This window comes from Alexandromys fortis, unplaced genomic scaffold (genome assembly GCF_014885135.2).
Source record: "Alexandromys fortis isolate MF-2015 unplaced genomic scaffold, M_Fortis_MF-2015_v1.1 scaffold_73, whole genome shotgun sequence".
Classification (NCBI taxonomy): Eukaryota; Metazoa; Chordata; class Mammalia; order Rodentia; family Cricetidae; genus Alexandromys; species Alexandromys fortis.
This window is the reverse complement of record NW_026067959.1, coordinates 4093034-4120361: the sequence shown is the minus strand read 5'-3', so window position 1 is coordinate 4120361 and position 27328 is coordinate 4093034. Positions and strand designations below refer to the sequence as shown.

At 42.6% G+C, this 27328-nt stretch overlaps 1 protein-coding gene across 4 annotated transcripts in view; it reads right to left on the bottom strand.

The window, feature by feature from the left end:
* Arl15 (ADP ribosylation factor like GTPase 15) overlaps positions 1-27328 on the bottom strand; it is a 357153-nt gene that overhangs the window by 254332 nt on the left and 75493 nt on the right. For 2 of the 4 annotated variants that reach the window (XM_050152826.1, XM_050152825.1), the window contains exon 2: positions 1774-1914. The exons of the other annotated variants lie outside the window; for them this stretch is intronic. In XM_050152826.1, coding sequence (XP_050008783.1) covers positions 1774-1821 — 48 coding nt within the window. In that variant the 5' untranslated portion in view covers positions 1822-1914. The remainder of the gene's footprint in view (positions 1-1773; positions 1915-27328) is intronic. 4 annotated transcript variants of the gene reach the window in all.

The window sequence follows — 27328 nt, the reverse complement described above, 5'->3', positions numbered from 1 at the left end:
GGTCCTTGGACTTCCCACAGGGCAGGGAACCCTGATTGCTCTTTGGGCTGATGAGGGAGGGGGACTTGACTGGGGGAGGGGGAGGGAAATGGAAGGCAGTGGTGGGGAAGAGACAGAAATCTTTAATTAATAAATAAATAAATAAATAAATAAATAAATAAATAAATAAATGCCAGAAAGGCTACCCTATCTGGGAAAATGGAATAAAACAATGATCTCTGCAGGCACATTTCAGAGCAAGTAATTGTTTGTTTGTGGGGACATATAAAATGTCTGCGCAGGAGGCTATCTACCACACACATGTAGAAATCAGAGGACAACATTCAGGAATTGGTTCCTTCCTTGCACCATGGAGTCTCAGGATTGAGCCCAGGTCACTGGATTTACAGAACAAGACCTTCACCAGTAAAGCCAACTCATCAGCTCCACGAGCAGAGGTAAAGACAGAAATTGGGGCATGTACTTAGTGCCGGCCACACTCTTCTCACTTAAGTTCATCCATGTCATTCCTTCCGTTCCCATGGCTTCAAATAATTGGATGAGTTCCTTAACCCACATCTAGCTTTTTATCTAGAGAGCAAATTAAAGAGGAATGTAAACTTCCCACCATACATCTAGATCTACACACGCTTTGGATACTCCTAATGAAAACCAAAACTCACTACCGATCTTACCATAGACAACAAACACTTGCTGCTTGTTCTTGTGTATCCTATGTTTTAACAAGTGCATCACTGACAAACTATCATCTAAAACTCCAAATCCCGGAACGTGGAGGCATGCAAGAGGTGGAGGCAGGGGACCAAACATTCAAGGTCACTTTGACTATATGGCTAGTAGTTAACAGTCTGGATTATATGAGAACCTGTCCCGCAAACAAGCAAACCAAACCTAGAATATACAAAACTACAAATCATCTGGTCTCTCTCCTTTCTGTCCATGATACATGCTGGTATAGTAAGCATCCTATTTCTATAGAGTCTGCTTGTTAAATAGTTCTCTAGCAGTTACACTGTATCATTTTATAATAAAGTATTTGTTCTTTTTTCCAGAAATGCAGAAATGTATATATTATACCTAGATATGCTAGGTGTTTAATAAGTATTTGATCCACTGAAGTAGCTCAAACAGATCTGTATTAAATACACAGATTTGTGTTTATTAAATTAACTTGCTTTTCCTTAATAACCAAGACTGTGTTTAAGAAAAAAAAAACTAACTAACCTAAATAATTTGGAGAAGGATATAACACATTCCAACACAAAGATTCCCAAATGAGAACTTCCACTTCGATTAGGCATCTTCTGGGAGACTAAGTAAACAGTGTGGAAACTCGGTCTCCACATGGGAATTATTCCAACTCTGACTTTCTATGGCCCGTTCTTGTCACTCAGCCTTTGCCAAAGACGTGGTTCCTCTTTCTAATTTATTTTGCGTTGTCCAAACCTGTAACTCCAATGAAAGAATACTGGCACTTCCAAGGCATATAAAATGCATGACAGATAATAGTTTTTACTTTCAGAGGCACAGTCCCAGTGAGATATTCATCTTGAATAAGAACAGATAAACCTTTGCCTGGATAAACACAGACAAGGACAAGACACGAAGAGCCACCCCTTCCTCAATGCTCCTTCATTTTTACGAGACCCAGGGATGCAGTCTTGACCTTGATAACCTCCACAGTGCCTTGCCAGCAGAAGACACAAAAGGTCTCAGAAGTATTCTGGCCCCGGAACATTTTTGAATCAAGTTAGAGAAAGTTATGAAACTCACAGTTGTCATCCTTGACTTGTGTCCAGAAGCACAATTCAAATGGAGCATGGAGTCTAAATGGTTGATGGCTTGCAGCTGGCTGTACTTCCCAGCCACCAAAAGGAAAAAGCTCTAATTCCACCCCAATAAAAAAAATGTAACCTGGCAAAAAACAAAATAAATAAATATATATATATATACTTTTGTGACAAAATGATGAGACAGAGAGGTAACAAAAAATAGCAGACTGCCCTTATATTGCTGCATCTTAACAATGATTTTATACATTCAGAACTGTTTAGAAGGTTGACATCAGCATGCCTGGTACACCAAATACACAAACCATCTTCGCCCTACCTCCTACATCAGATTGGCTTTAGCTGTGTGAACACCTCAAAAAGTACAGCTGCAGGCTTCTACTCAGACTTCTTAGGATATTACCGTAATTTTGTGGCCTGCTTGTTCCACAAAATATAGTGTATTCCCAGTATTTCCATATTGGTAGATGGAAATGACATGGTGCTATCACTTGAGATATAAGAAATGTTTATTTATTTTTCAAACTATGAATTTACCTTTCTTTTGCCAAATGGCAGTATCATCATCATTTTGAGGCCTCAAGTTTCTAGCTCCTGTCTGTTACAGATTCACACCACATTCTGCACGTTCGTGTTTAGTGCATGTTGTTCATGCAGTGCCTGATACATTACATTAGAGCCCAGATGCATGGAATGTCCCCTCAACTCGTCATGGTTTCCCACTTTGTCCTTCTTCACGCAGTGTGCTTATGAAATGGGCAAATCAATGCAGAAAACTAATCATGGTTGCTCTCAAGCAACCTGAAATGATCGGTTAAATATAACCCCAAGTGCAGCTATGTGAGGTTCAATTACAGCACTAAAGGAGGATAGGGGGAGGGGGGAATCTAAGAAAGGGGGAGGGCCAGGAGTTCAAGGTCACCCTCAGCTAAGGACAGTTCCAGGACCGTCTGGACTCCCTGACAACCAAGCTCAGCCCCGCCCTCTTCTAGCCTCACTTGGGTGAGGTAAAGGCTCTAGTCAGCTATGTCTATTCTAATGCCTCCTAATTCCCATGGGTGCTTCAAAAAGATCTGAAAAAGATACTCCTGGGCTTCAACTTTGAAAAATATCTTGTGAGAATAAGAGCAAAGAGTATCATCAAAAATATAATTATAAAAATAATAAAATCAATACAAAACATAAAATATTCTTTGACAGCAAAGATAAAAATCATTAATTGTCCAAATCTTGAATGTGCACACAAATGTGTGTATGTGTGTCTGTCTGTTTGAAAGCCTTGATTATTAGTACTATTCCCCTCCATGTAAGAAAAATCACCTATATAACTGGGGTGGTCGTCTTAAAAACTCAAGCTACTTAAAAACTCAAGCTCAATATTTACTTAAGTACCAATACTCAATATAGGGTCATTTTTAACAAAAAGAAAACTAAAATACTACGTTAAGACAGCCATCAATGAAAATATGAAAGAAGACGAACCCAACTTTTATTCATTTGAAATATCAACAGTTATGACTGAGCAGCTAAGAACATTTGATTTATGACAGTCTTTCTATGAAAAAATATCAAGTTCTGTCGGATTAATTTTTTAATGACGCTTCCTCAGTGGGCAGGAGAATGTGGCCACAGCTAAGGTAAGAATGCAGGCAAAACCTACAAATCTTCTGAGCTTGATCATCAGCACAGAACTCACTTGCTGAGCCACCTCTGCCAAACCTAAGTTCCTGGAGCTCCACCTCATCTCAGCAATAAGAATAATAACACAGTGACTGGAAGGACTAAATAATTCATAATGCAACTCCAACATTATTCAAACAAAATTCAACATGCTTGTAATAGTGTTGTATCAATAATTAGTTTTATTCATCATTGTTATTGCCGTTTTATTACCCAGTGCCACTGGCTACACTCTTCTCATGGTAAGAGATAACAGAAAACATCTAGTTATCCAATATCCTGGAATTTACATCGTTGATGCTACTTCACTTCTTAAATATGAACCCGCTTCTACAGCTACAGTAGAAGCTACAGACTAGCGGACAAGATTCTTAATAGGAATGTGAAGAATGATGGTTCTGCTGAAGAATTCTGTGATTTACGGAAGCCCGTTCAAATGGGGCTGGGTAAAGAAAAGGTCATTGGAGTGACCAGTCCTGCTGTATTAGAGTGACCAGTCCTCTGCATTTTCATTCCTGTAACTATATAGAACTAGAGACTAAATCAGTGGCTGCATACCGATCCCCAGCAGGAGAAACACCATTCTAGGTGATGGTCAGTTTATGCAGGAAACAAATATGCTCATGTCAACTCTCCGCGACATCGAAGAGTCTTGTTTCCTTTAGCATGGGTAGCACGGGTAGAGCCGTCGGCTCTCTGTTCTCTTTCTTTCGGCTGAGGCACACTAGAAACGCAGTAGCACTGTCCAAGTTGTCTGAACATCTTTCGGCAGCGAGAACAAAAGGTTACTATGAGGCAGAGCCTAATGACCCCTGGGAGAAGCAGAGAGTTCTGAGGCTGTGAAGCTGCTTCCCTCAATATCCCCACCAGCTACATGTTGCATTTTCCCTTATTGCTCAAATTAAAGATGTTTTAGGTCACAGCCCACTTTATATTGTCACATGATCTAAAGTGTGTGCCCCCCCTCCCCTGTTTATTAAGGGGAAAAAAACTTGGCAGATTTTTAGTGTATAATTCATTGTAATTGTACAAAAGAGTACATGATCCTCAGCTCTGTCTGAGCTAAACCACACAGGAGTCCTCGCTTATCCGCAAACAGTAAGTTATAAGATTCCCAGTACACGCCTGCACTGTGCATAGCAGCGACCCCTACTACACTACGCTCTCTCCTCTAGACACACACTTATGACAAAGTCCAATTTATATATGAGACACAGAAAATATTAATAACATCATATTAATATCATCAACAATAGAACAGTTACAACAATACACTATAATAAAATGGAAAATAGGGTGATTTGAGCCCAAGCATTCCATCATTAGGACACTCGGTCTGATAACCTATGAGTTTCTAAGTGGCCAACAGGTGGGTGCCATATATAGTACCAATTCCACCAGCAAAATCATGACTCACATCCTGAGAGTGGCGAAGGAGGGTGGCACAAGGCTTTCATTACAACTTCTCAGAATGGCAAACAGTTGAATATCTATGCAATGTTTGTGTTCGAGGTCCCTCATTTAGTATTTTCAAAGCCCTTCAAAACAGGTAACTGAAAACACAGGAAATAAAACTGTAGGTATTGGGAAAATAGTATTTATATTTTTTTTTTAAAAAAAAGAACCCACAACACTTGAATTCATAGCCGTTCAATGTCAAATTTATTTTGAATATTTAAATTTAAAACTTGTTAAAATGAAGAGACATTTGCATAACTCATTTTCCAAAGAAACCTTTGGCAGTAGACTCAAACAGGTCAAAGATTAAGTTATCTCAGAGCACATTTTTTTTTTACATTATACTTCCTAACATACAAGCTAGTATCAAATGCTGAAATTTTACAGTCTGAATTACAATGGAAAAGTAGTTACAGGGCCTTTCAAATGGTCACAAAACTCCACTCTAAACAGAGCAAAAGGATAAATGTAAGCACAGTGATGGGCCTCTCTCTCTCTCTCTCTCTCTCTCTCTCTCTCTCTCTCTCTCTCTTCTTTTTTGCAGTAAATGATATCTCTCAAAGAGCTCCATTTTTTAAAAAAAAATTAATACCCTTTTTTAATTCTAGAAAAGAGAAAGAAAGCTGGGCAGGGTGGTACACGTCTTTAATCCCAGCACTCAGGAGGCAGATACAGGTGGATCTCGAATTCTAGGCCAGCCTGGTCTACAGAGCAAGTACCAGGACAGCAGGGCTACACAGAGAAACCCTGTCTTGAAAGTACAAAAGAAAAAGAAAAAGAAAAGAGAAAGGAAAGAAAATAGAAGACGATCAAGTCTGGGTCTCCTTCCACCCTACTCCCCAATACTAATATATACTCAAAGACAGAAGACAACAAGGGCGGGACATCAAAAGAGGCCCTGTGCTGGCCAATCCTTCCTGCTCCTCTGTGTGCTAGTGCGCTCAGAGCAGTTCATCACACCCCACCTTTGGCTCACTTTAAAAGTCCCAGTGTGAAAACGTGCTGACAGAAGCTTCGGGAATCGCAAGCATGAGACAAAACAGAGGAGAGGAAATACTAGTCAGGCAATTCACTGAGGAAAGCAGCATGGACTTGTCTCCAGGTAACGAGAAACATCTCACGAATGCCAAGGAGAGGACGTTAGATGGCTGCTCTTTTAACACGCCTTTCAGGCACATGTCTTAAGGCTGGTGTCACAGAAAGGCAGGAGGGGCTACCCCTCCTTCATGATCACACTAGCTCTGCACATAATTAAAACTAATCCTTTTACCTGGCTACATGTCTTACAAGCAACCTGTCTAGTGCATACATTAAAAAGGTCTGGATGTTTTGCACCAACAAGATTCAATCAGTCCATTCGCATGGGGGGGGGGGATGCAAGTCCAAACAACATCAGCTCATTCACTTATTTAAAACATTCAGCAATTTTAAAAGGCTTAGGAAACACGGAGCATAATGGTGTATCAAAATGACAAGCCTTCACCAGACACACAACAGCCAAATTTGCTTACCTGGAGCTTTGAGAGGCAGCCAAGACATGAAAAACGCCACAGAAGGAAAGCTTACGCCATGACTTGCACTAAGAACAGGCTGCAGAAACAAGCATTTGCAAACCAACCGAGGTACTTGATATCTATCACACAAGAAAGGGAAGAGGGGGGAAAACCACCAAAAAACCCTCTCTCAGAACTAGCTGATACAATTATAACCCAGCTCCAAAAGGGGATTAACTGTAACCTGCCCACGGGTTAAGCAGAGGTCAGCGTGACACTGGCCTCACTTTCACAAGACGCTGAAAGCCTTGACGTTGGTGCCAGAGAAAACACATTTTACCTTGGCTCATCTGTTGATGACAAAATCTTTCCTACACAGCCTCGTTTATCTCTCTGTAATCCATCACAGAGAGGACAAAACAGTAACTCAATAAATTACGCCGCACTTCTTCATTAACTACACTCAAGAGTTTTTATTTAGATGCCACAGCATTAACGGGCGAGAGCTGATTGTGTCCACCAATCTTGTTTCTACCACTTTCTGTGGTTCATGGGGCGACTCTGGTGTAGGCTCCACCTAGCGCATTTGTGTGTTTAGGTGTCTTGTGTGATGCTTGCATCTTGAGAGCACACCCTGGTTCACCATCAGCTCACGCCTATGGCTTGCCAGAAAAAGGAAATGGGTATCAATCACTCTCCATCCTTCTGCCCTGGCTCAATCCATTATTCTGAGTTTGTTTCACAGATGTATGAAGTCACCACTGCCCCATCTACCATACTGCCAAGGAAAAAGCAGGTGCCGGTGCTGCGCTTTAGAAGTCTGCCAAGGATTATTTGCCTACTCAGCCAGGCTTCGGAACCACCCGCTGAACACGTGTGTTCTTCCCTGTAATGGTCTAGTCTCAGGAGTGGATCAGGATAGGTAAACACACTTCAGTGTCCTCTCACTCCTGAAGTCTGATCGCCTTCTCCTCTGACTGGGGTGCCTTGGCCTCCAAAAGTCCCCTAGTTGGGACTGATTACCCTAGCCTTTCTTCCGTAAGAACTCTGGTTAGCCAGAATCCACTTTATTCCTGATGTGTCTCCCCTCAGTAATTTTCTTCCCATTGCCCCCTGCAATGCTTGCTGGTTATACATTCCTGCCAGTTCACATGGAATGTAGTACTGAACACATGGTCTCCCTGTCAGCAGGACCCTTCTGCAGTGGCCCCACCTGTTGTTATGGTGCTGGACAGCTCTCCTTATGGTCCTTTGGTTTGGTTGGTTTGGTTTTCCAAGACAGGGTTTCTCTCCTGGAAGTTTCTCTGTAGATTAGACTGGCCTCGAATTCAGAGATTCACCTACCTCTGCCTCCTGAGTGCTGAGATTAAAGTCATGCACCATCACTGCCTGGCATCTTTATGGTCTTTTATCATGGGTTAAATACTTCTTTAAAAGGTAGTCTCAAATCACATAAATTCCCCCACTGATCTCCTGACTTTAGTAACTGAGACTCCTTGGCAAACTTCAAGCCAGACATTTTAAACCATATATGCATAAAAGTCAAGTGAGCAAAAGGCAGCTGTCAAGAAATTCAAGGGAATAAGAGATTTCTCTCACATCATAAAACTTGGGCATTTCGAAAATCATAGGAATGAACGCCCCCCGCCTTTTTTTTTTTTTTTTTTTTTTGGGCCTGAGTTTAATGGTTCTTGATCCTTTAAGAGCCTTACTGTTTAATTTGTTTTTAGGCAGGAATACTAAAAGAGGACCCTCCCACAACACAGAAGAATCAAAAAACAAACTGTGTGTGTCTGAGTGTATGTGTGTCTATCTCTCTTTCTGTGTGTGTGTGTGTGTGTGTGAGAGAGAGAGAGAGAGAGAGAGAGAGAGAGAGAGAATATCTACATCCTTTTGAGAGAGAGTGAGAGACTATCCATACCGTTTTTCTCTTTCCTGAAACCTGCAACCATGACACAGAGTGATGGGGGTGGGGGTGACAATGAACAGACTGGGTTAATTCAGATGGCCCCCATGTAACCCTAAGTCTTTAAACAGGGAAGAGGGAGGCACCATGAGAATGACAGACATGGCTGGTTTTCAGATAAATAGCACCTACCAGTCAAGGGATTCAGACAGGTTCTGGAGGTTGGGAAAGGCACAACATGGATGTCTCACTCCTTGGAGCCTCCAAAAAGAAACTCAGATATAATTTCATCCTGGTGAGAAACCACTGCTGACTTCAAACTCCCCAAAACATTAATAAATCTGCTCTGCTTTCAACTACTCAATATATAGCAGTATGTTGGTTGCGTGAGCAATAGAAAACACGTGTAAGCAAAATGCTTTAAAAAAAATCAACAAGGAGCTAGAGAGATGACTCAGTGGTTAAGAGTATTAACTGTTCTTCCAGATGACCACGTTTAGTTCCCAGTACCCACAACTGTCCATAACTTCAGTTCTAAGGGTATCTGGCACCTTCTGATCTCTGGGGGCACTGAACGCAGATGGTACACAGAGATGGTACATAAACATTCATTCTTGCAGTCAAAACACCTATGCATATAAAATAAAAAAATATCAACAAATGACCTTCCCCTATTAAGATATGTAAGGTCATTTGACAGGAAATTATTGCTACACTAGTTGGAAGGGAAGGTGTGACGTTTTCTTTTTTCCTTTATTTGATTAATTGATTTGTTTATTTTTGAGGCAGGGTCTCACTATGTAGCCCCAACTAGCCTCAGACTCTCTACATAGACCAGGCAGGCCTGGAACTCACAGAGATTTGCCTGCCCCTGCTTCCTGATTGCTAGAATTAAAGGTATGTGCCACAATGCCTAGATTTTTTCCCCGTTTTTCATTGTTTTTAAAGTTCAAACTAATACTCAAAATATCACCTTTCATGGTTGAAATCAACAACAATAAAAATCTCAACAACGAAAAGTTCTTAACATATTTCTAACTTAAAACCAACATGTGAGAAGTCCTAGAGAAGCCGCCATTTTCTTCTCTGAGGATAGGCACTTCCTAGATGACTTCCGGTCTCTACCATGGCTTCAGGTGGTTCTCTGCTGTCCACTGATACGCAGCTGTCATCTTTCCTAATACCTTGAAAATAACTGTAGGTTGTTTTTTCTTTGCCACCCAGGCTCATCTTATCCTCCCTCCTTTTCCCTCTCCCCTCCCACCTCTTCCCGTCACAGGCACACATTACCTCTTACAAACCTTGGAGGACACAATCTAACACTTAATATCAACCATCCAGAAACAAAACTGTCCCTCATCGAGCAGACTGAGATGCTGAGACAGATTCCAAGCCCCTAACTTCCCCTCACGACATTAGTATTAGCTACAAAGGACACAGCAGCTAGCAAGGCAGGGGCCTTCACAAATGTACTGCCTGCCATGGAAACTCCCTTCCTTATACAACAGAAGAGATTCCTCACCGACACCACGTCTTTCCTAAGGCACAAATGGGACGACTGTAGTAATATCCTTTCCCCGTTTCCTAAAGAGTGTGAAATGAGAGCAAACATCTGTGACTAACAGAGCTGGCTGCATGAAATGATAGTTTTTTGGTAATCTTACACAAGCCTCTGATTCTTGGTAATGCTGGCTACTGAAAATCATTTTCATCATTGGAACCAGCCACTATTTTGATACGCAAATGAATGCTTCCCAGAACTGTTTGTGAACGTGAAGTTTTCCACAGTCCCCAGTGAGGGAGATCGCGCACGCTGCCTCCCCACCTCCACGAAGCTTCCTTGCTGCAGTTTGAAAGAGCTCACTTGTTCAGAGGTCACTCACTTCCCAGGACAGGGAGGAAGGCATGCTCTCTCGACTCAGTGACATTTCCTAGTGTCCACACTGGTCAAGCCGCACATGGCCCTCAGCCACACAAGTTAGTGCTCGTCCTTAATAGGATAGTTCTATAAAGATCCCCAACCCTGGGAGTGGACCCAGACAACACTGCGGTGCAGGGCGATGAAAGACTGGCTACGAAAGGAGGAGTCATTTTCCTCGTCAGAGAGAAAACCCAGCATCTATGTTTGTAAAATAGCAACCAAACCACAAACTGTCCCACTGTGACAATTCTATCGCTAACAGTGATGGAGAAAAGAAAACAAAACCACACACTGGACACATGACGATCATCTATGCCAGATTCCACTCTATCCCAGGATTCCCAGAGGAGGCTTGCAGGAATTCTGGCCTGCCCATGTTTTCACTTTCCTCTCTCTCAACCCTTCTGGGAACCTAACCTCAAACTGTCAAGAGTGAGCAAAGGCTTTTGGCGACAGGTATCGCTCTGAATTCTTCATCAGGACCTGTAGTACCTACCTCTGAGTTTCTATCCATCATTTTGTTGGCGTTTAAACGAACTCCATGCTGTAGCCTTCTGAGAACCCTGGAAACTTAATGACCCAATGCTGCATCCACACATTCAAAAAGTTGCTGATAGTGGTGATAAAATTACAAGTTTTGTGGCCTTCCTCCCCATATTTCTGTGCAGAATAGAAGATTTAAAACCTGAAGGTTTCCTCAGTGTTGCTATCAATGGTCATAATTAAAGCACAGGTTTTCAGCATTTTACCCACTTTAAGGCAAGCAGAACTTAAATGCTGGTGTAAGTGTGGCTTGTGTACGTTCTTTATGGAGGAACACGTGGAAGAGTCACACACTGATGACTATACTTGCTGTCAATCCCCACATACTTCTGATAAAGCCGCTATGAACTTGGTACTCCCGAGCCCTCACGCTGGGTGAAGTCTTTGGCAAGCATGTTTAAGTATCACCACATTTCACCTTTGCGATCCCTTGAAAGGACCACAGTTCAGTCAGTCCTCTGGGAAGGTACCTGTTGCTAAAAGAAACTGCTTGCCCATGATAGGCAACTAACAAGATCTGGGATTTAAACACAGGTTTCCATCTGCTTCCAGAATAACTATGGCGGTGGCGGCAGTGGTGGCAGTTCAACCAACGGTTGTGACAGTGGTGGTTGCATTATACTGCCCCTCGGGGAAAACCCAGGGAGGATGGAAAGCTAGTCTATCAACCAAACCTTTCTCCAAGAAACACTATGACCCTCTTCCTAGAAACATGAAAGGCACTGTCTAAGCCGAGACAGCGTGTGCTTCTGTTCCGGACTGCAGGCTGGGGAAATGCTCACAGGACATCTATCCTTAGAGCCAGATTGCTTGTTAGAAAGGAAAGAAGGTGTATGTGGCGGGGGGGGGGGGGGGGGGGGTCTTCTGATCCAAGTGGCAAGTTGAACACCTGTGCCTGAAACTTCATCAAAGTAAGTTTTAAAAGAAATCATTTACAAAATGTCGCAAGTGCCTGGACATCAAACACAGCTACCACCATTAGGACCACAGGGCACAGCAACTGATGCCAGCCACACGACACCACGCTAAAGTCAAACAAGCAGAGTGGGGAAGTGAACTACTCATGGCTCCCGCGGAACAGGGAATGGACAAGAAGCTCAGCAAGGAGAGGATCCAGGCTCCGGAAGCAGGCCAACATGGTACTGAGAACTGACTAGATCAAAGCCCTTTGAAGAGGGGACTGGAGTTTAGGATCTTTCCCCACTTCATGGAGTCAGGCAACTGCTCAACCACTAAAGACTTCAAATCTTTACCATGAAGAGATCAAACAGGGGCTCATATCTAGGATTCCTCAGGCACGAGTTATAGGCAAAGTATACAGCATCAAGACTAAAGTGAGACTGTGGTGCAGGGGTCACCCAGTGCCCCTCTGGGGCCCCGACTCCAGGGTCGTCTTCACAACACGAGGCTGTAAAGAATCTTATGGGGAGTATCTGACCAGCCTAAGAGATCGCCTAAAGATCTGATTATTGGGAACTCCTCCAATAAGACCTAATACTCTTGAAGATAAGTAGACAGTCAAGGAATGCCAGGCATCTGAGAAAAGCTGTTAATAAGAACAGACAGAAAAAATACAACGAAAAAAAAAAACATAAAAGCTCAGAGTAAGCAGAGATAGAGCATTCAAGTTTATATGCGTGTATTTTTAACGTCTAAAGTTAAAAGGCATGGAGGCTTGGCATACAGTTGTCACTAGCGTGCTCTCCTGAAGTGCACAAAAACCAGCACTCAGTCCCCAAACCCCACAGACCAGGCATGGTGGAACAAGTCTGCAGTCCTGGCCCTCGGAAGGTGGAAGTAGGAGGTACAGGAGTTCAAGGGCCGGAGTCCCTGTCTCAAAAGTAAGTAAATAGGTACCAGAGAGATGGAGCAGCAGTCAGAGCACTGGCAGCTCTTGCAGATGACCCGGGTTCCATCCCCAGTGCCCACACGGTGGCTCACAACTGTCTGTAACTCCAGATCTAAGGAGATCTAACACCCTCTGCTGACCTCCAAGGGTGTCAGGCAAGTATGTGGCACACAACGTACATGAAGGCAAGCACTCAGATGCATAAATAAGTAATATTTCCCCTGTCTCAAAAAGCCAAAAATAAACACATATTTTCTAAAGTAAGTAAAAGAATAAAATACATGGCACCCATGGAAGAAAATCTGCAACGGGGTATCATAAAACAAGCAGAAAAAGAGGAGGGGCTTAACAGAAATTTGAAACACAATAAAAGGCTTAAGTTTTGGGGAGGGGGTCTCAAAATGAAAGCATTAAAAATTAAGGGTTGGTATAAGAGAGCCAAGAAAAATGGGGGAAATTTCAAGAAAATGTTGCAGAACTTAAGGTTTTCCTCCTCAAAGGGCTACAAAAAGGGCCATATACCAAAGCACAGCACGGACTGTCAGAAAACTACAGATGCCAAACACAATTTAAAAATAAACAAAATCCTGCCAATACCAGAAAAGTTAGAGACAAAGGCTTGAGGACAATCTGGGATGGTTCCTCGAGATGCCACTTCAGAAACCTAAAAACAAATGGCACAGATGCCTTTGAAATTGTGAGGGAAAATAATGTCCCACCCAGGCCTCAGCACCAACTAAGCCATCAATCACGAGCCTGATAAGAAAGGTCTCAAAATCGTGACCTCCACTGCACCCCATGGTGTTGAAGAAAGGCGACCTGGATGCCAGCAGGGACCTCACAGGAGAAGAGGTCCCCCGCATGGCAATTGAGGGGCGGCCATGGATGACAGCCACACAACTCCGGGGCAGCAATCAGCCCAAAAAGGTGCAGATTAGGGGCTCTGGAAGAAGTGTCACTAATGTCAAGATTATCACATCAGGAAGAGAAGATCTATGGGGGGGGGGGGAGCAAATGAGAATAAATTAGTGGCACAGAAACTAAACATCACAATTCACCCCAATGACAATCAAACCGAATGGGGGAACATCAGCATAGTGTAGCAGATGGCAGCCATGTCTAAGGTTTTCAAAGCACAGCAATCTACCCAAAGCCACACACAGCATGAACCATCCTGGGGGTCTGAGGGGAAGAAGAGAAGAGAGGAAAAAGCTGTTTGCTGAGGAGGACAAGGGGAGGAAAGAGTTAATCTTCCTTCCAAAGCCAGGGATCACTGGGGATGCCAAGTAGAAAGGAAAGAAGTAGAGATAGAGCACACTGACCAGGAGGCAGCAATAAATTTAAAATAAAAAAAAAAAACCAAATAATTGAAAATGGAAGAGAGAGATAGAGAGAAGTGAGAACTGGAATTCACAGCTGACTTTCACAAGTTCTATGAAGTTGTTTGATATTTTAAAAAGATATTGACGTATGGCCCTGATTTTTTTTTTAAAAAAAAACTCATATATAATACAGAGGCAAGAGTCATGGAATAGAGTTCAATATACACTCATGGAGCCACTTGTATGTTTATGAAATCATTACAAAAATATGTAGGCCTGTATTTTGTAGCACAGCAATACAATTCTTCTCAGCAGAGTGTCTGGAGGTCTTTCGTACTTGAGAGAATATTTAATGAAGAGAAATCACTCACCTCAAGTCACTTTTAGTACCTAGACACTGGCCAGACATGCTGTACAAAAAGAATAACTTGTGAACCATTATTTGCGAAGTCAACATTCTTCCTGGGCCTTTGAGGGCAGTCGCTCTAATTTTTTTATGTTATTAATTCATAACCATGTCATCCCTCCATAAAGATAGCTACCTTTTTCTTCAGTCACTTTTTTCTCTTGAAGTTACAAACATACAGTGAGTTCAAAGGTTACAGAGTGCTAATCAGAATATGCTTTCAGAATAGCTCAGGAGGCCGCCACTTAAAAACTTTTAAAGGGAACAAGGGGTAGAAATCAAATAATTGGTTCTTTGTATCTTAATATTTTCCTGGAATACAATATCAAAACGTTATTCCTTTATGTCTTCCATGTGAGTTGAAAGGCAAAAATGCAAGCACAACACGCTCAACTCACAAAGCCTTGCTTTGTTTGCTATGAAATAATTTTACCTGTACGAAACAAAAGAATAGATCTGCTTCAAAATAGCTAGTAAGAGTCTACGACAGAAGTGTCAGCACCGTGAAATCCTCCGGTCCAATTAAAGTTCTTTCTCTCATGAACTGTAATCCTCTTGGTAAAGGAAGAGTATCTGTACCAGGAATAATAGATATCAGGAAGTAGATTCTAGAATATAATATCCTAATATTATCTGCTTTACTAGAATCTACTCTTACTTATTAACCAATTCTAACACATCCTTAGAAATCAGTAACTTAAGACAGTGACTTGAAGACACTAATATGGTATTTCAATGAAATGTCAACGCTACTAAAATATATTGTTAATAGGTTATCAAAATACAGCATTGTAAAATGTCATCAGAAAACTCAAATTTACCCACAACATTCCATCCCCAGATAATTTATTTCTCTTATGGTGACGAGCACCTCTATAAGGCAAACCCCCTGAGATCTTAAAATTAAAGGGCATTTTCAATATCCTTTGGGGGACTAATAAGGACATGGGGACTTGGGTTTTTCCATGAGTGTTTTGTTGCTGTATGAATCAACAAATCCTCAATGGTTTCCAACAACCATGAAGATTTTTTTTTATGAGTAGAAACATCTTACAGTTGAAAACAATGCTAAACGCACATTGTCCCACCTCTTTCCCTTGCACATGCAAGTGTGACAGAAAACTTAATTAAATTGACAAACAACCGAGGGTTGGTTCAGTCTTTTAGAAACCAATTTAGTGGCCTTTCTGCAATAATTCATCACACAATCTGCAAAACAAGTAGAATTACTATGGAGACTTGTATCAGCAAAAATGAAAATACACATATTTTTAACGAGTATTTTATAGTTGTCTGTGTAATCGCATTTAAGGGGGTGTTCTTTCGTGACACAAAAGTCAAACAAAATTTCCTTTGTTCAAAAGACAGACTATGCAACCGTTCAATCAGAAACACATTTCCAGGTTTTTCGGTTTTGTTTTTGCTCCTATCAGGTTGGTGACTGATGCTGCCGCAGAGCTGGTGCTGTGACTGTCAGCTTTCTCCCAGTCCCACAGGTCACTACACTGGGCATCAAGTCTGGGGTAAGAAGAGAAGAAAAAGGAAGACAAGCGAAGGAGGCGGTGGGGCGGTAGCAGCTCCATATAAGATGCTGAATAAGTGGTACCTCTGGGTTCTAAGATTTATCAGGGGACTACTCACCGATTAAGTGGTACCTCTGGGTTCTAAGATTTATCAGGGGACTATTCACTGATTAAAGACCATGCCGTTTTCCTTACCTACATTCCAGGAAGTAATCCAAGACCAAACAGCAAGTGTTAGTTATAGGTAACACTTTTCCATTCTCATCTTATCTTCCTAGAAGAAATGCCTCTCTTTTAATAATTTTATTGCATTTAGTTGTGTGAGGTTGGGCGCATAAGTGCATGCACCTGTGCATCACTTTGCGACACACGCACAAACACACACAAACACACACACAGAGGTCACATGACAATTGGCACCAGGGATCCAACTCAGGTCATCAGGATTGGTGGCAAGTGCCTTTACCTACGGAGCCTTATTATTAAACAGAAAAGAATAGCCAGAAAGTTTAGGGAGGAAATAAAGAATAGACAAAGCCCAAAATAAGGGATCTGCTTATCTAGAACAGCCCTGCTTAACTGGACAATAGTTTCAACAGTTGAAAATGCCAGGTCGCAAATGTGTTAGAGATCGGGATGACTGGCTGATTCCACAAAGAATGTGTTTGGCTGCGAGTAACAGAAAATTCACTCTATGGTGTTTTCAATGAGGTGCAAACAAATTTAAAGGAACAGAGAGATTTTACATAGCGCTTCTCCTCTGTCTATCTCTCTCTCCCCGCCCCCCGTGTAAATGTACACACACACACACACACACACACATACACAATACACATACATACATACACAGTCATGTAGGCCATATACTCATACAGGTTTTGAGTCAGTATAGTCTCAGTTAACACCCAACTGTGTCAGCTTAAAAGCAGACACACTCAATGCCTAACAGGCAAAGCTGTGTCCCAACAGCATCATACAGAAAGATGCAATCAGACCGTGAGTTATAATTGTCAATCACTGCATTAATAATAATGCCAACCTCTGGTTTAAATCAACAGGACTTAAATGAAACTAGCCCCCCTCCATCCCCCCACCCCTGCCGCAAGGTAGTAAGAAAACTATCTAGAAGCTCTAAATGCTGTAGCCATATTCAAAGAGACAACTACAAAGGAGGGGGGGAGGATCTGAGTAAGCCAACTACATAAATCTCTCTTCACAGGGGAGCAAAAGTTTTCTTCAACTCCCTAAGTAGTTGGCACAGTAGGGAGGTAGAGGCAGGCGGATCAATGGGAGTTCGAGGTCAGCCTGCTCTACAAAGCAAGTTTCTAGGACAAGCTCCAAAGCTACACAGAGAAACCCTATCTTGAAAAATACAAAGAAGCACAGCCACACTGGGCTGTGAGGCAGCTGTGGGCATCTTCAAGCCACTTCCACAACACAGGGTATGCGTAGTTTAGACAAGTTCATAAGTCATTGTTCCGTTTTAGACACACTGCAGCCTTGGCAAGGGGGAAATGGCTTTCACTTGTCAGTGTGTGCTGGGCTCCACTGGGCTCTGTATTTTATATTTTCTCCATGGGTATAACCTGCCGCATAAACTGAAATGTGCTTTCTTAGCTTTGAACTAACTAGTCAAGCAGAGACAGAGCGAGCAGAAGTGAATTTAGGGGAGAGGACACACCTATTAAAGGAGTATCTATCATTAGCCACGTAAAAATAAAATAAGAGATAGGGAGCGGTACTCCCGGCAACTTCAAATACTTAACCTATCCATACTGCTGTTTCCACAGCTAGAAAAATGAGGTTGTTAAATTAGACGCCCTCTACGGTCCCCTAAAGCTCTAACATCCTGTGGTTCCTTTAAATATGTCATCCGATCGAGTAAACAAGGCATAAAGTGTACTGTCAAACTCCCTTCTAAAAATAGGAAACCCGAATGACCATGTGGAGGAGTCCCAGAGAGAAAAATCTTAAACTAAAGAGGAAAAAAAAAAAAAAAGAATTTACTTAAATAACTTTTCACACTTTGCTGAAAAGGCTAGCATTCCATTCAATCCTTCCAATTTCCAGCAAAACACACGTGTAAGAAGGGCAGTTAATGTTTTAAAAACACTATAAATGTGTCTTGTAAAATTTATACTGTTTCTTACAATGAATTTCAAATAGTTTTCAAGTCCAAAATGGTAAGTGTTGAAGCTGGCCAAGGGTCGGACATCAGCACCCTCTCCACTGGTCCAGCAGCCACTGACACGTGACTGCCCCGTCAACAATGCACTAGAGCCCTCAAAGCTCAGGGAAGATCCCTGGGCATCCAGAAGAAATATGCTTTGCAAAGAGAATAAAAATGATTAACCTCTTGGGTTAAGTAAAATGGACAAAGAAGAGAAATGGTAAAAAGACAGATTTGGAAGAAAAAAAAATTTGTTCAGCAAAATGTTCCCTTATTTCTTTTTTCTGGGAAATCATCTAAGTTTACAGCCATATAAGAAAGGTAATCAAATTCTTTCCAGTAAATCGGTCATAACTCATGTGAGAAAACAAATGGAGTGGGAGGGGGGAGAGGTTAGGGAGGAGAGCAGGGCAGGGAAACCACGGTCCGGATATAAAATAAATAAATGCAATTTTAAAATTAATTAAATAATCATGAAGTTAAATCCTAATAATCAGAGGAACCGATGNAGTGTGTAACTTAGGACACATATAACCTAAAGACCTGAACAGGGGCAAAGCCGAAAAGCCATTACTTCATTATTCTGGAGGGGAATGTAACGCAGCGATTGAACGCGAGCATCAGTTACAACACCTTTGATACAGCTGATAAAGTACTTATGGCTAAATCCAAACGCACATGGTAAGTGTTTAAAGCATGCTAGAATAACAGCCTAGCAAATGGTGATTGCATGCAAGGACAGAAAGGAAAAAGGACTGGAAGCAGAAAGGAAAAAGCCTCAAGGAGACCAGAGGAGGCTGGCAGGGAGCCCCCCACCCCACCCCCAGTCCCTGCATTCAGTAACTGAGCCCAGGAAAGAGGTAGGACACCCTCTGAATGAGAACTCTGCCCTGTATCTCCATCCTGGCAGGCCAAAGGGTCAGCATGGGTTTCCCCAAACGCCCCGTCTCAGAGAAATGAAAGAACTTGCTTTGAAACTTGCAGCCCCATCCACCACCACCAAGTCAGTTCCCTACATACTCTCTGCCCTGGTCTCAGAATTTTAATCAACTCCCCGCCCCCAGCCTCCCAACCATTCGTCATTTACACCAATGTACAATAACACAGGAGAGCACATTTCCAGACGAGCCTCGGCATGCTCGGGATGGGATGACCCTCACTCCTCAGACGGCACTGAAGGGAAAAGTGCAAGTGGCCCATGCGGAAAAAAAATGGCGCTGCGTAAGTCCAGCCTAAAACGTCGTGAATGGGCCATGTGGCATCTGCACCCTCCCAGCTTCACAGCGCCGATGATTGAACACCGCAGAGGGTTTGGGTCGTATTTATTTATTTATTTATTTTGAGCCCCGGTGTCCCTCACTTTCCTCCAAGAAACCTGTGGCTCTCGGAAGAGCATGGTAGCTGTGACCCCACGCTGGAAGGAGGTATGATCAAAGGCAGCCTAGGCAGACTTGGGAAAACATTTCCACTGAGAATGGACATACTGCCTGTCAAAAGGTTATTCCCACGGCGTTGGGACAGCAGATCACGTTTCTCAGGAGTAACAACATGAAAGGGCAGAATCTGGCCACAGTCACCCACATACATGTTTTTCTTTCCAACAAGGGCAAATGGGAGACACCAGCCATAGCAGAAGCCCCTTCTTATCACTCCCGGGGCGGGGGTGGGGAGGGGTATGGCGGGAAGGGTGCCTTTCCCTAATCAATACGGACTCTGAGCTGCAGCCACTGTTTCATTCCTTTTATATTTTTCTTTTCATTCAGAAACAGCTCACATTCACCAAGACTTTTCTGTCTTAAACTTTTTTTTTTTTTTAAATCTAAGCAATCACAAGCTATATTCTGTGGAAGACAAAATAACTTGGGAGGCGTAAATCTTAATGTCAATGACAGGAAGGCTTTGGCGAACCATTACCATAAATCTGACAAACGCTAATTTGATGGGTGGCTGTATCTGTCTGCTGCACGGCCAGTCTAGACAGTCTATTGAGAAATCTTAAAACACAACTGTTTGTTCCCTGTAACACCATCTGGATGTGGCAATAAGCTCCGACCCAGCGCCATTCACACATGGATCAAAGCACATGCTAATGCTATCATGAAGTCATACACATAAAAAATTCAATCTGAGAACTCGAAGCAATTTTCCTAAGTCTTCAGTGGAGAAACCCCCAGACTTAGCGAGACTCAAGCTAAGTGTGTGAAGGGGAGAGAGGAGGAGGGGGGAAGGAACCGAATATTTAATGAGCTTGGCTTCCAGAGGAATGCTAGGCCACCCATTGTATTGGAAAAAGACTCATGTCACACTTCAGTCATGGTACCCGTCAGGGTGCCCCTTTACAAAAATTGATCTGAGGACCTTTGTAATTACCTGTTTCGGCAGAGGGAGGAGGGCGGATTCAGGGTGAGAAATAAAAGATGGGATCCGAGGTATAAATCGATCATTATATCATATGAGTCTGGACTGGCGGAAATGTTCAATACTGCGAGCAATATGAAAAATCTTTCTCATTAAACTGACTGTGGCTTTAGATCAAAGAATCAAGGGCCTCCTATTGAACTCCCTTAAATATTGCAAACCTAAGAGCACGTCTGGCTGTGCATAAAATAGAAACAAAGTCCCCACCCCCACCCTGGGCACCCTCATCCTATAGCTGGCTGGAGAGGAGCATTCCTCACAAAATCTACGCGTGGGTCAAATACTAAGAATCCTGACTTTTTCCCAAAATTCTATAAAGTAGCAATGAATCTGGATGGGACGGCAATTTCATAAACGTTACTCGTTTACAATTCTAAGGTACTCTTTGAAACACGTCACTCCAGGGCACCTTTCCCATTGCAGATTGCAGGGACATTGTTTAATCCTCACCTCCCTGGTATGGAAGCTGCCCAGGAAGAAGTGAAGTTGCTAAAGCAAGGGGGTGTCACCCCACTGGTAGCACCGCCAGTAAGTCTGATGCCTGCATTTCCTGCCTGGCTGACATCACCTCCCATCAGAATCTGAGGGAGAAAAAAAAAATGACAAAAGGCACCTTAAGAATGTGCTATTCTTATACTCTGTCTGCTTGGAGACAATAAATATGTTATGTCCCGATTTCACTCCCTTGGCCTCGGTCACACCAATTCCCACCGCCATCTTTTATCATTTTATTTTATTTTTATTGACCATTACAATCGGTGTGTCTACGTTATGTGTATATGGGTGTGCACAAGCACACACACTTGACAACATGAACTGTCAAAATGCATTATCCGTGCCACAGGAGGCGAGTTACACAGCAAAACCGGTGAGAAATTACATGCTTTGTCTGTCAAAGATTGTGGCTTAGGCAGCAAATTTCGAGCTTACACAGTTACTACGGAGTTAGCTACCCGCGTCAGCTCAGCATAAAATGGGAACTGAAGTGAATTCCTTCTGTTTCACAATGCGCAGACACTTCATCTCCTGCGAGAATACCTGCTATAATATGCAGGGGCAACAAGGGAAAACAGCAATGGTCCATTCCTGTTTCTAAAATGCCAGATCAAGTCCATAATTTTACAGCGCTAGCTATGAACTCAGTGATAAATGAGAGAACAGAAGATGAACAGCGAAGCAGGAATTTTCTTAAAATTCCATTTCCAAGAAAGACATCTCCCAAAGTATTTCCTACCACAAACTATTTCAAATGGAATATTAATAACACAACGCTCTCATTTCTTAACAAAAGGGGAGAAATCTACCAATATCCCATCCAACATGGAGTCTCCTTGAAAGTATCTTAAGATAAGTTCTTGATGCACCAGCTGCCAATCAACTGTACAAGTTTCCAATTTAAATGACAATGTTTTTATTATATATTCAACCTAAGCCACGGAGTCCATTACTACAACATAATCTGGATCACAAAGAGAGCCAGAAGAGCAGCCTGTTTCTCCGAACGACGTAATTCCAGAGAGACCTGCAAAAACCCAACTGAAGAACGTAACCCATCTCTTCCAAGGACAGCTCTTGTCCTAACTTCCAAAGAAATAAAAAACCACACAGATATGAGCTAGCTTAGTCTGCAAGTTAATTATACCCAAGATTTCTTAGCAGAATGAAGAAGTATTCCATTTGCATGATTCACCACAATGATTAGGTGGTACTCTAGAGAGAGTGAAGATAAAAATACTGAGCTAAAATCACTGGGATCATAATCATTCTTGTTAGCCATGTTACATATTTATATAGACTGTTTTTTACAAATATAATTAAACATCTATGTGCTGCTCCCCTACTACACAGACTAAATTGCAACTGATAATCATGTTGTCTACCAATAATGGCTTCCTTTCAGGCTGTGGCTGTAATTCTGTAAGTTTAAAAGGGGGGGAAAAATCACCCAAACATTGCTTAATGTAGCTAATCAGGCGTTTTCAAAATTAGACTGTAATGAAATGCTAGACAGCGCTTGCAGGCTTTGAAAAGGGCTATAGTGGAACCGTACTGCCATCTACTGGCTGCTGCTCAACAGCGCCAGGCGCGTATCTAAGAGCAACCTCCTATTTATCTGTGCTTTACCGAGGGAAGCCTAAGGGAGACAGCACCAAAGACGCCCAAGGAATCAGAAATTTCAGACCTGACTTTTAAAGAGATTTCATTTTCCCAACCACCATTCCAGAGCATGGCGTGGTTTTCTGGCTTTGAAATGTGAACGCATAATGACCCACAATCTAGATAGTTCCTCCTGCTAACAACCCACCAAGAGGGTGCTGCACTGACAGAATACGTGGTCACGCACGCATAGACTATTGTTTTCAACCCCAAAGCGCGCCCCTCAGACAGATGTCGCTTCTGAGAAGAATAGCATAAACCAGCCGAAGTCTGCAATAAGCACCTGTGGATATGCTCATTCACGCACCAATCACAACAATCTGGGTTGCCAACCAGGAATCACTTTATTTGGGAGTACCCTTCAGGCCAAACCTGGCTAGGCGCCCATGTTACAGCATTTAAACTCCTCTGGGAGGAAATCATAAGATGAACGGTATTCTAGGTTTGATTGACTGACCCAGAATCTACACATCAGACTACAGGGTGTCAACCAGAAGGCCGCTTTGCACCCTTCAGTGGATGCGTCATAGGAGTTCAACTGATTGCTTTTAAGTAACCTACAAGCAGATGTCAAAAGTGGGAAATACAGAAAGACTCTTTTTTAATTTTTTCATTTTATTTTTATTTTATGTGCACTGGTGTTTTGCCCAGGAACAGGCGTTAGAGTGAGCTGCTATGTGGGTCCTGGAAACGGAACCCCCTTTCTCTGGAAGAGCACTCAGTCCCCTTAACCACTGAGCCATCTCTGTAGCCCCCACAACAAGACTCTTTAGTGTACATGGGGCTGCTCTGATGTCCCAACTGAAGACCGCAGCTATGTACACGGGTCTTCTATCTGAATACATGATGCTGCATACCCCGATGGCTCAAAATAGACATGCTGCAATTATGGGCTACATGCATTAACACCTTAGACAAAAACTGCTACTGCTGGGGCCTTTTGGGTTCTTGCACCTTTTAAAACAATCTGTAAAAAAAAAAAAAAGCAGAGATTACAGACAGAAAACATTTAAATGACAGAATTTTTTTAAAAGGGCTTTAGTCTCCACTAACATAGCCCTTTTTGGCCACATAATTGAAGAACTCTAAAGAACCACAAAATAAACTGAAAATCCCAGACATAAAGAGATCCTCTTATTAATTAAAAGCAGCCCTCTCTCGCTATTAAAATAAGGTTGGCCATGCATACTTTATTGCTGTCACAGTCTCACATGAGGCAGTATTCAAAACACATAAAAAGTAAAGTTGAATAGTTCTCTATGTGCAGAGTGGAGTTAAGTCATGTCTGCTCGCACAGAACTGTCTTGCAAAGCCGCCACGGAGAGGATGAGAGAAAGAAAGAGCAAACCGCACCGAGTCTCAAATCCACCGCTCCTCTTTGGGTAGGGGGTGTTGCGGACACCGTGAGGTGAGCCAGAAAATGACTGAAACTTTCTCTGTTGTAAAAACTGGAACCAGAAATTAAGACAATCGCCACAATAGAAAAGAGGCTGGGAACTGAGTAAATAAATTACATATTAATTAAATCCAAGTTCTTTGGGAACTTTTTTTTTTATAAGTCTGGGTTTTGGTTTTGAATCTGTGAAGTGTATATTGGGCTGGTTTATTTATGAGAAAAGACAATGGTCACCACCAAAAAGAAAGAAAAAGAGAGAGAAAAAGAAACAATAGTCACTGATAACATTTGATAATGTAGTTTTACTGTAATCGCATTAGAAACTTTGTGGTCCTAAAGTTCATATTAGCTGTCCTTTAAAGCTATGGGTGGCCAGACAGTAAAATCGGGACTAAACCAAAAAAGGGAAAAATCTGTCCTTCTGAATTTACGTCATCTCTTCATGGTGTGAACGGCCAAGGCATCTTAGGGGGAAAGGCGGCACCGTTAACTGAACGCCATGGCTTACCAGAAGTCTCGGTCTTAAACACAGAAAATAAATACATTTCCGGAAGAGACTTTAAAAACAATCTCATTTTATGATGCACCTATAACCACGTAAGGACTTCCGCTGTATGGTCACTGGCTCACCGCAGCCATGCCGAGGTATTTATGTTTTCGAGATCTTACAGCACACATATACACCACATGTACACGTGTGACCGGCAGACAGCCAAAACAGTTTACCATGGGGTCAAAATGAGCTTAGAAACTGACCCAGCTCGCGAACACAGTTTCTTTATTTCCAGTCCTGCACAAACTTCATTTGCTTTTCCTTTGCTATCGATGAACGATGGGGAAAAAAAATCGAAGATTCCAAAGGGGACGGACAGCTTTCCAGGTGTGGAATCTCCTCCTGTTGCTGGCTTCCTGGCCAGTGTTTGGCAGGTTTCCCTTCCTGGAAATCTCTAGCACAGACCACGATACCGAGGCATTATCACTGCACCAGCCGCCCCTTTCCCCCGTGCCTCTCAGTGCCCTGGATGCTCAGGAGACGACAGAGCACAGTCAGAACAGCGTGTTCTCACTCTGTTTACTTACAGATCTGTTTTCTAACTCAATTAAATAGCAAGTACCATTTAATCTCTCTCTGAGAGCCCCCAGATGAAGCAACGCATGTCACAGAATTTATTATTCTTGGTTGAGCTTTGGGAACGCGTGGTGAATCGTAAACTGGAAGGCCGGCCTGAGCAGCCTGTGCCTTGGGAAGATGATCCACAGGACAGCCGCAGTCCTGGCGCTGAGATAAATAAATCCAAAGCAGGTCAGTAGACCTGTCCTTTCTTTCTTTTTAATTCTAAATAAAACTCTGGAATTTAAGGCAGGGGTTCAGGGACATGATATGGCCCCTCTGCCCATCTAAGACTTTGTTTCCACTGAAAACCTAACTTCCTCCCCCAGATTGCTTTGTCATACATGAGAAAAGAATTTTCACTTTTAACCTTCAGCCTGTATCACAGAGTTTGGGCATGTATGACCATCTTGTGCTCACTTTTAATTTTCTCCTTTTAGTGGCGTTAAGGCTCAAAACACTCACAAGGGTTGTGGTACATTTCCTGGAAGTCAGGAGACAGGGTGGCCAAAATGATGTCATAATCCTGCTGCGTTAGTGTTGCTTTACAAGGGCTTTCCTGGAAAGGGGCCCAGGGCCCAGGACTAAGGGGAAACGCACCTCGATGTAACAGAGAGGCTGACTCCACTATAAACGAAGCACAAAGTTGCATTCCCGCCCAGCCTAAGAGCATGCCTTCCTGCTCTTTGGAGACTGGCATTGCGTTTTCTCTTCGCTCAGATTTTACAATAGAGAAAAAGCACATGGGGTGCTGGTATGTACACACCTACATAGGGAATCCATGCACACGCATCTTCTATGATGCTAATGAAACTCGAACTGGTTCAAGAAAAATGTACGCTCAAAATCCTACTCTTTCTAAGCATAAATTTCATACAAAGAACTAGACAGAAACAAACCACATTTTATAAAAATATCAAATTTCTGTCAAGTTCAGAAGAGAAACTTCCCTACAAACAACAAAACAACATATTTGGTCAGAAACGTAAGAAATGGAGGCAGGAGAGAGAACAGGAGAAAGAAAAGACAGGGAAATGGGGATGGAAACACTAGAGAATGGGAAGTAGACACGAGCCAAACAAAGCGAAATGAATGATGAACCCTAAAAGGACCCGAAAACACTTCCCTTGAACGTCAGGGACTCTCCCGCTCCGGAGTTACATGAGCTGGCCACTGAACAAAAAAGAAATTAAAGAGACAGCAAAATTAAACCAGTCCCTTGTATATGATTCCCACCAATCATCTTCACTTAAAGATTTAAGAACCAAGGGTGGCAACGAAATGACCTCATGCTTCAGAAAGCGCCCTGCAGCCCTCCAGGTTAGCACCTTGGCTTAGCCAACACTTTGGCTGACTCGCAGCTTGTGGAAAACAAGACACAAAACAAAAGGTATCTGGGCCACCTATTTGGACACTATGGTGTTCCAATGAGGTCATCGCCACATCCCAGGACCTTCTGGCCTCAGCTATCATTGGCAGTGCTGGCTCAGCAACAAACCAGAGCCCTGCTCATTCACCAAGCATGCAAAGCCATTACCTTTTCAGGAACTGAAACATTGGGCTGTTGAGGTAGGGGATGGCTAAGGGAGGAGTGGGATTACATACTCCTTCACTCCTAGCCACCGACCCTCCCGGTACCTAACAGGAGGGACAGTTTCAAGTGCAGAGCACCACAGAGAGATGGAAAAGTCCTTCCTGGAGTCTTCTATCGAGCTTGGGACCGGGTGTAATTCAGGAGAGAGAGCAAGTCAACTGGGAGATAACTGGCCTTCCTACATCTTTTTATCACCAGGCAATGACTCCATATGGTAAAAAGTCTTTCACATCTCTTCATGAAAACAGTAGACCATTCTCTCACCATTAAAACAAAACAACCTACCGCATTTGCAGTGTCAGGTGTGAATTCCCTCCTGTGGGACAGCCTCAAATACAATCAAGAAGGCTAGTGTCCCCTACTACTCCCAACAGTCTTGCCACTAATGCACCAGTGACCACATCTTGCCTGACAAGTCAACATTATAGCACACATGACCCAATACTAGATAAGAACGCTGTTTTTTTTTGTTGTTGTTGTTTCTTTTTAACCATAAATCTGTATAGAACCTTCCAGAATTATGAAAGCTAGCCCGCAATGAGTTTCCTGGTCAAGTCAAGACTGATTTCCGTGACTTGCAACCAAAGTGTG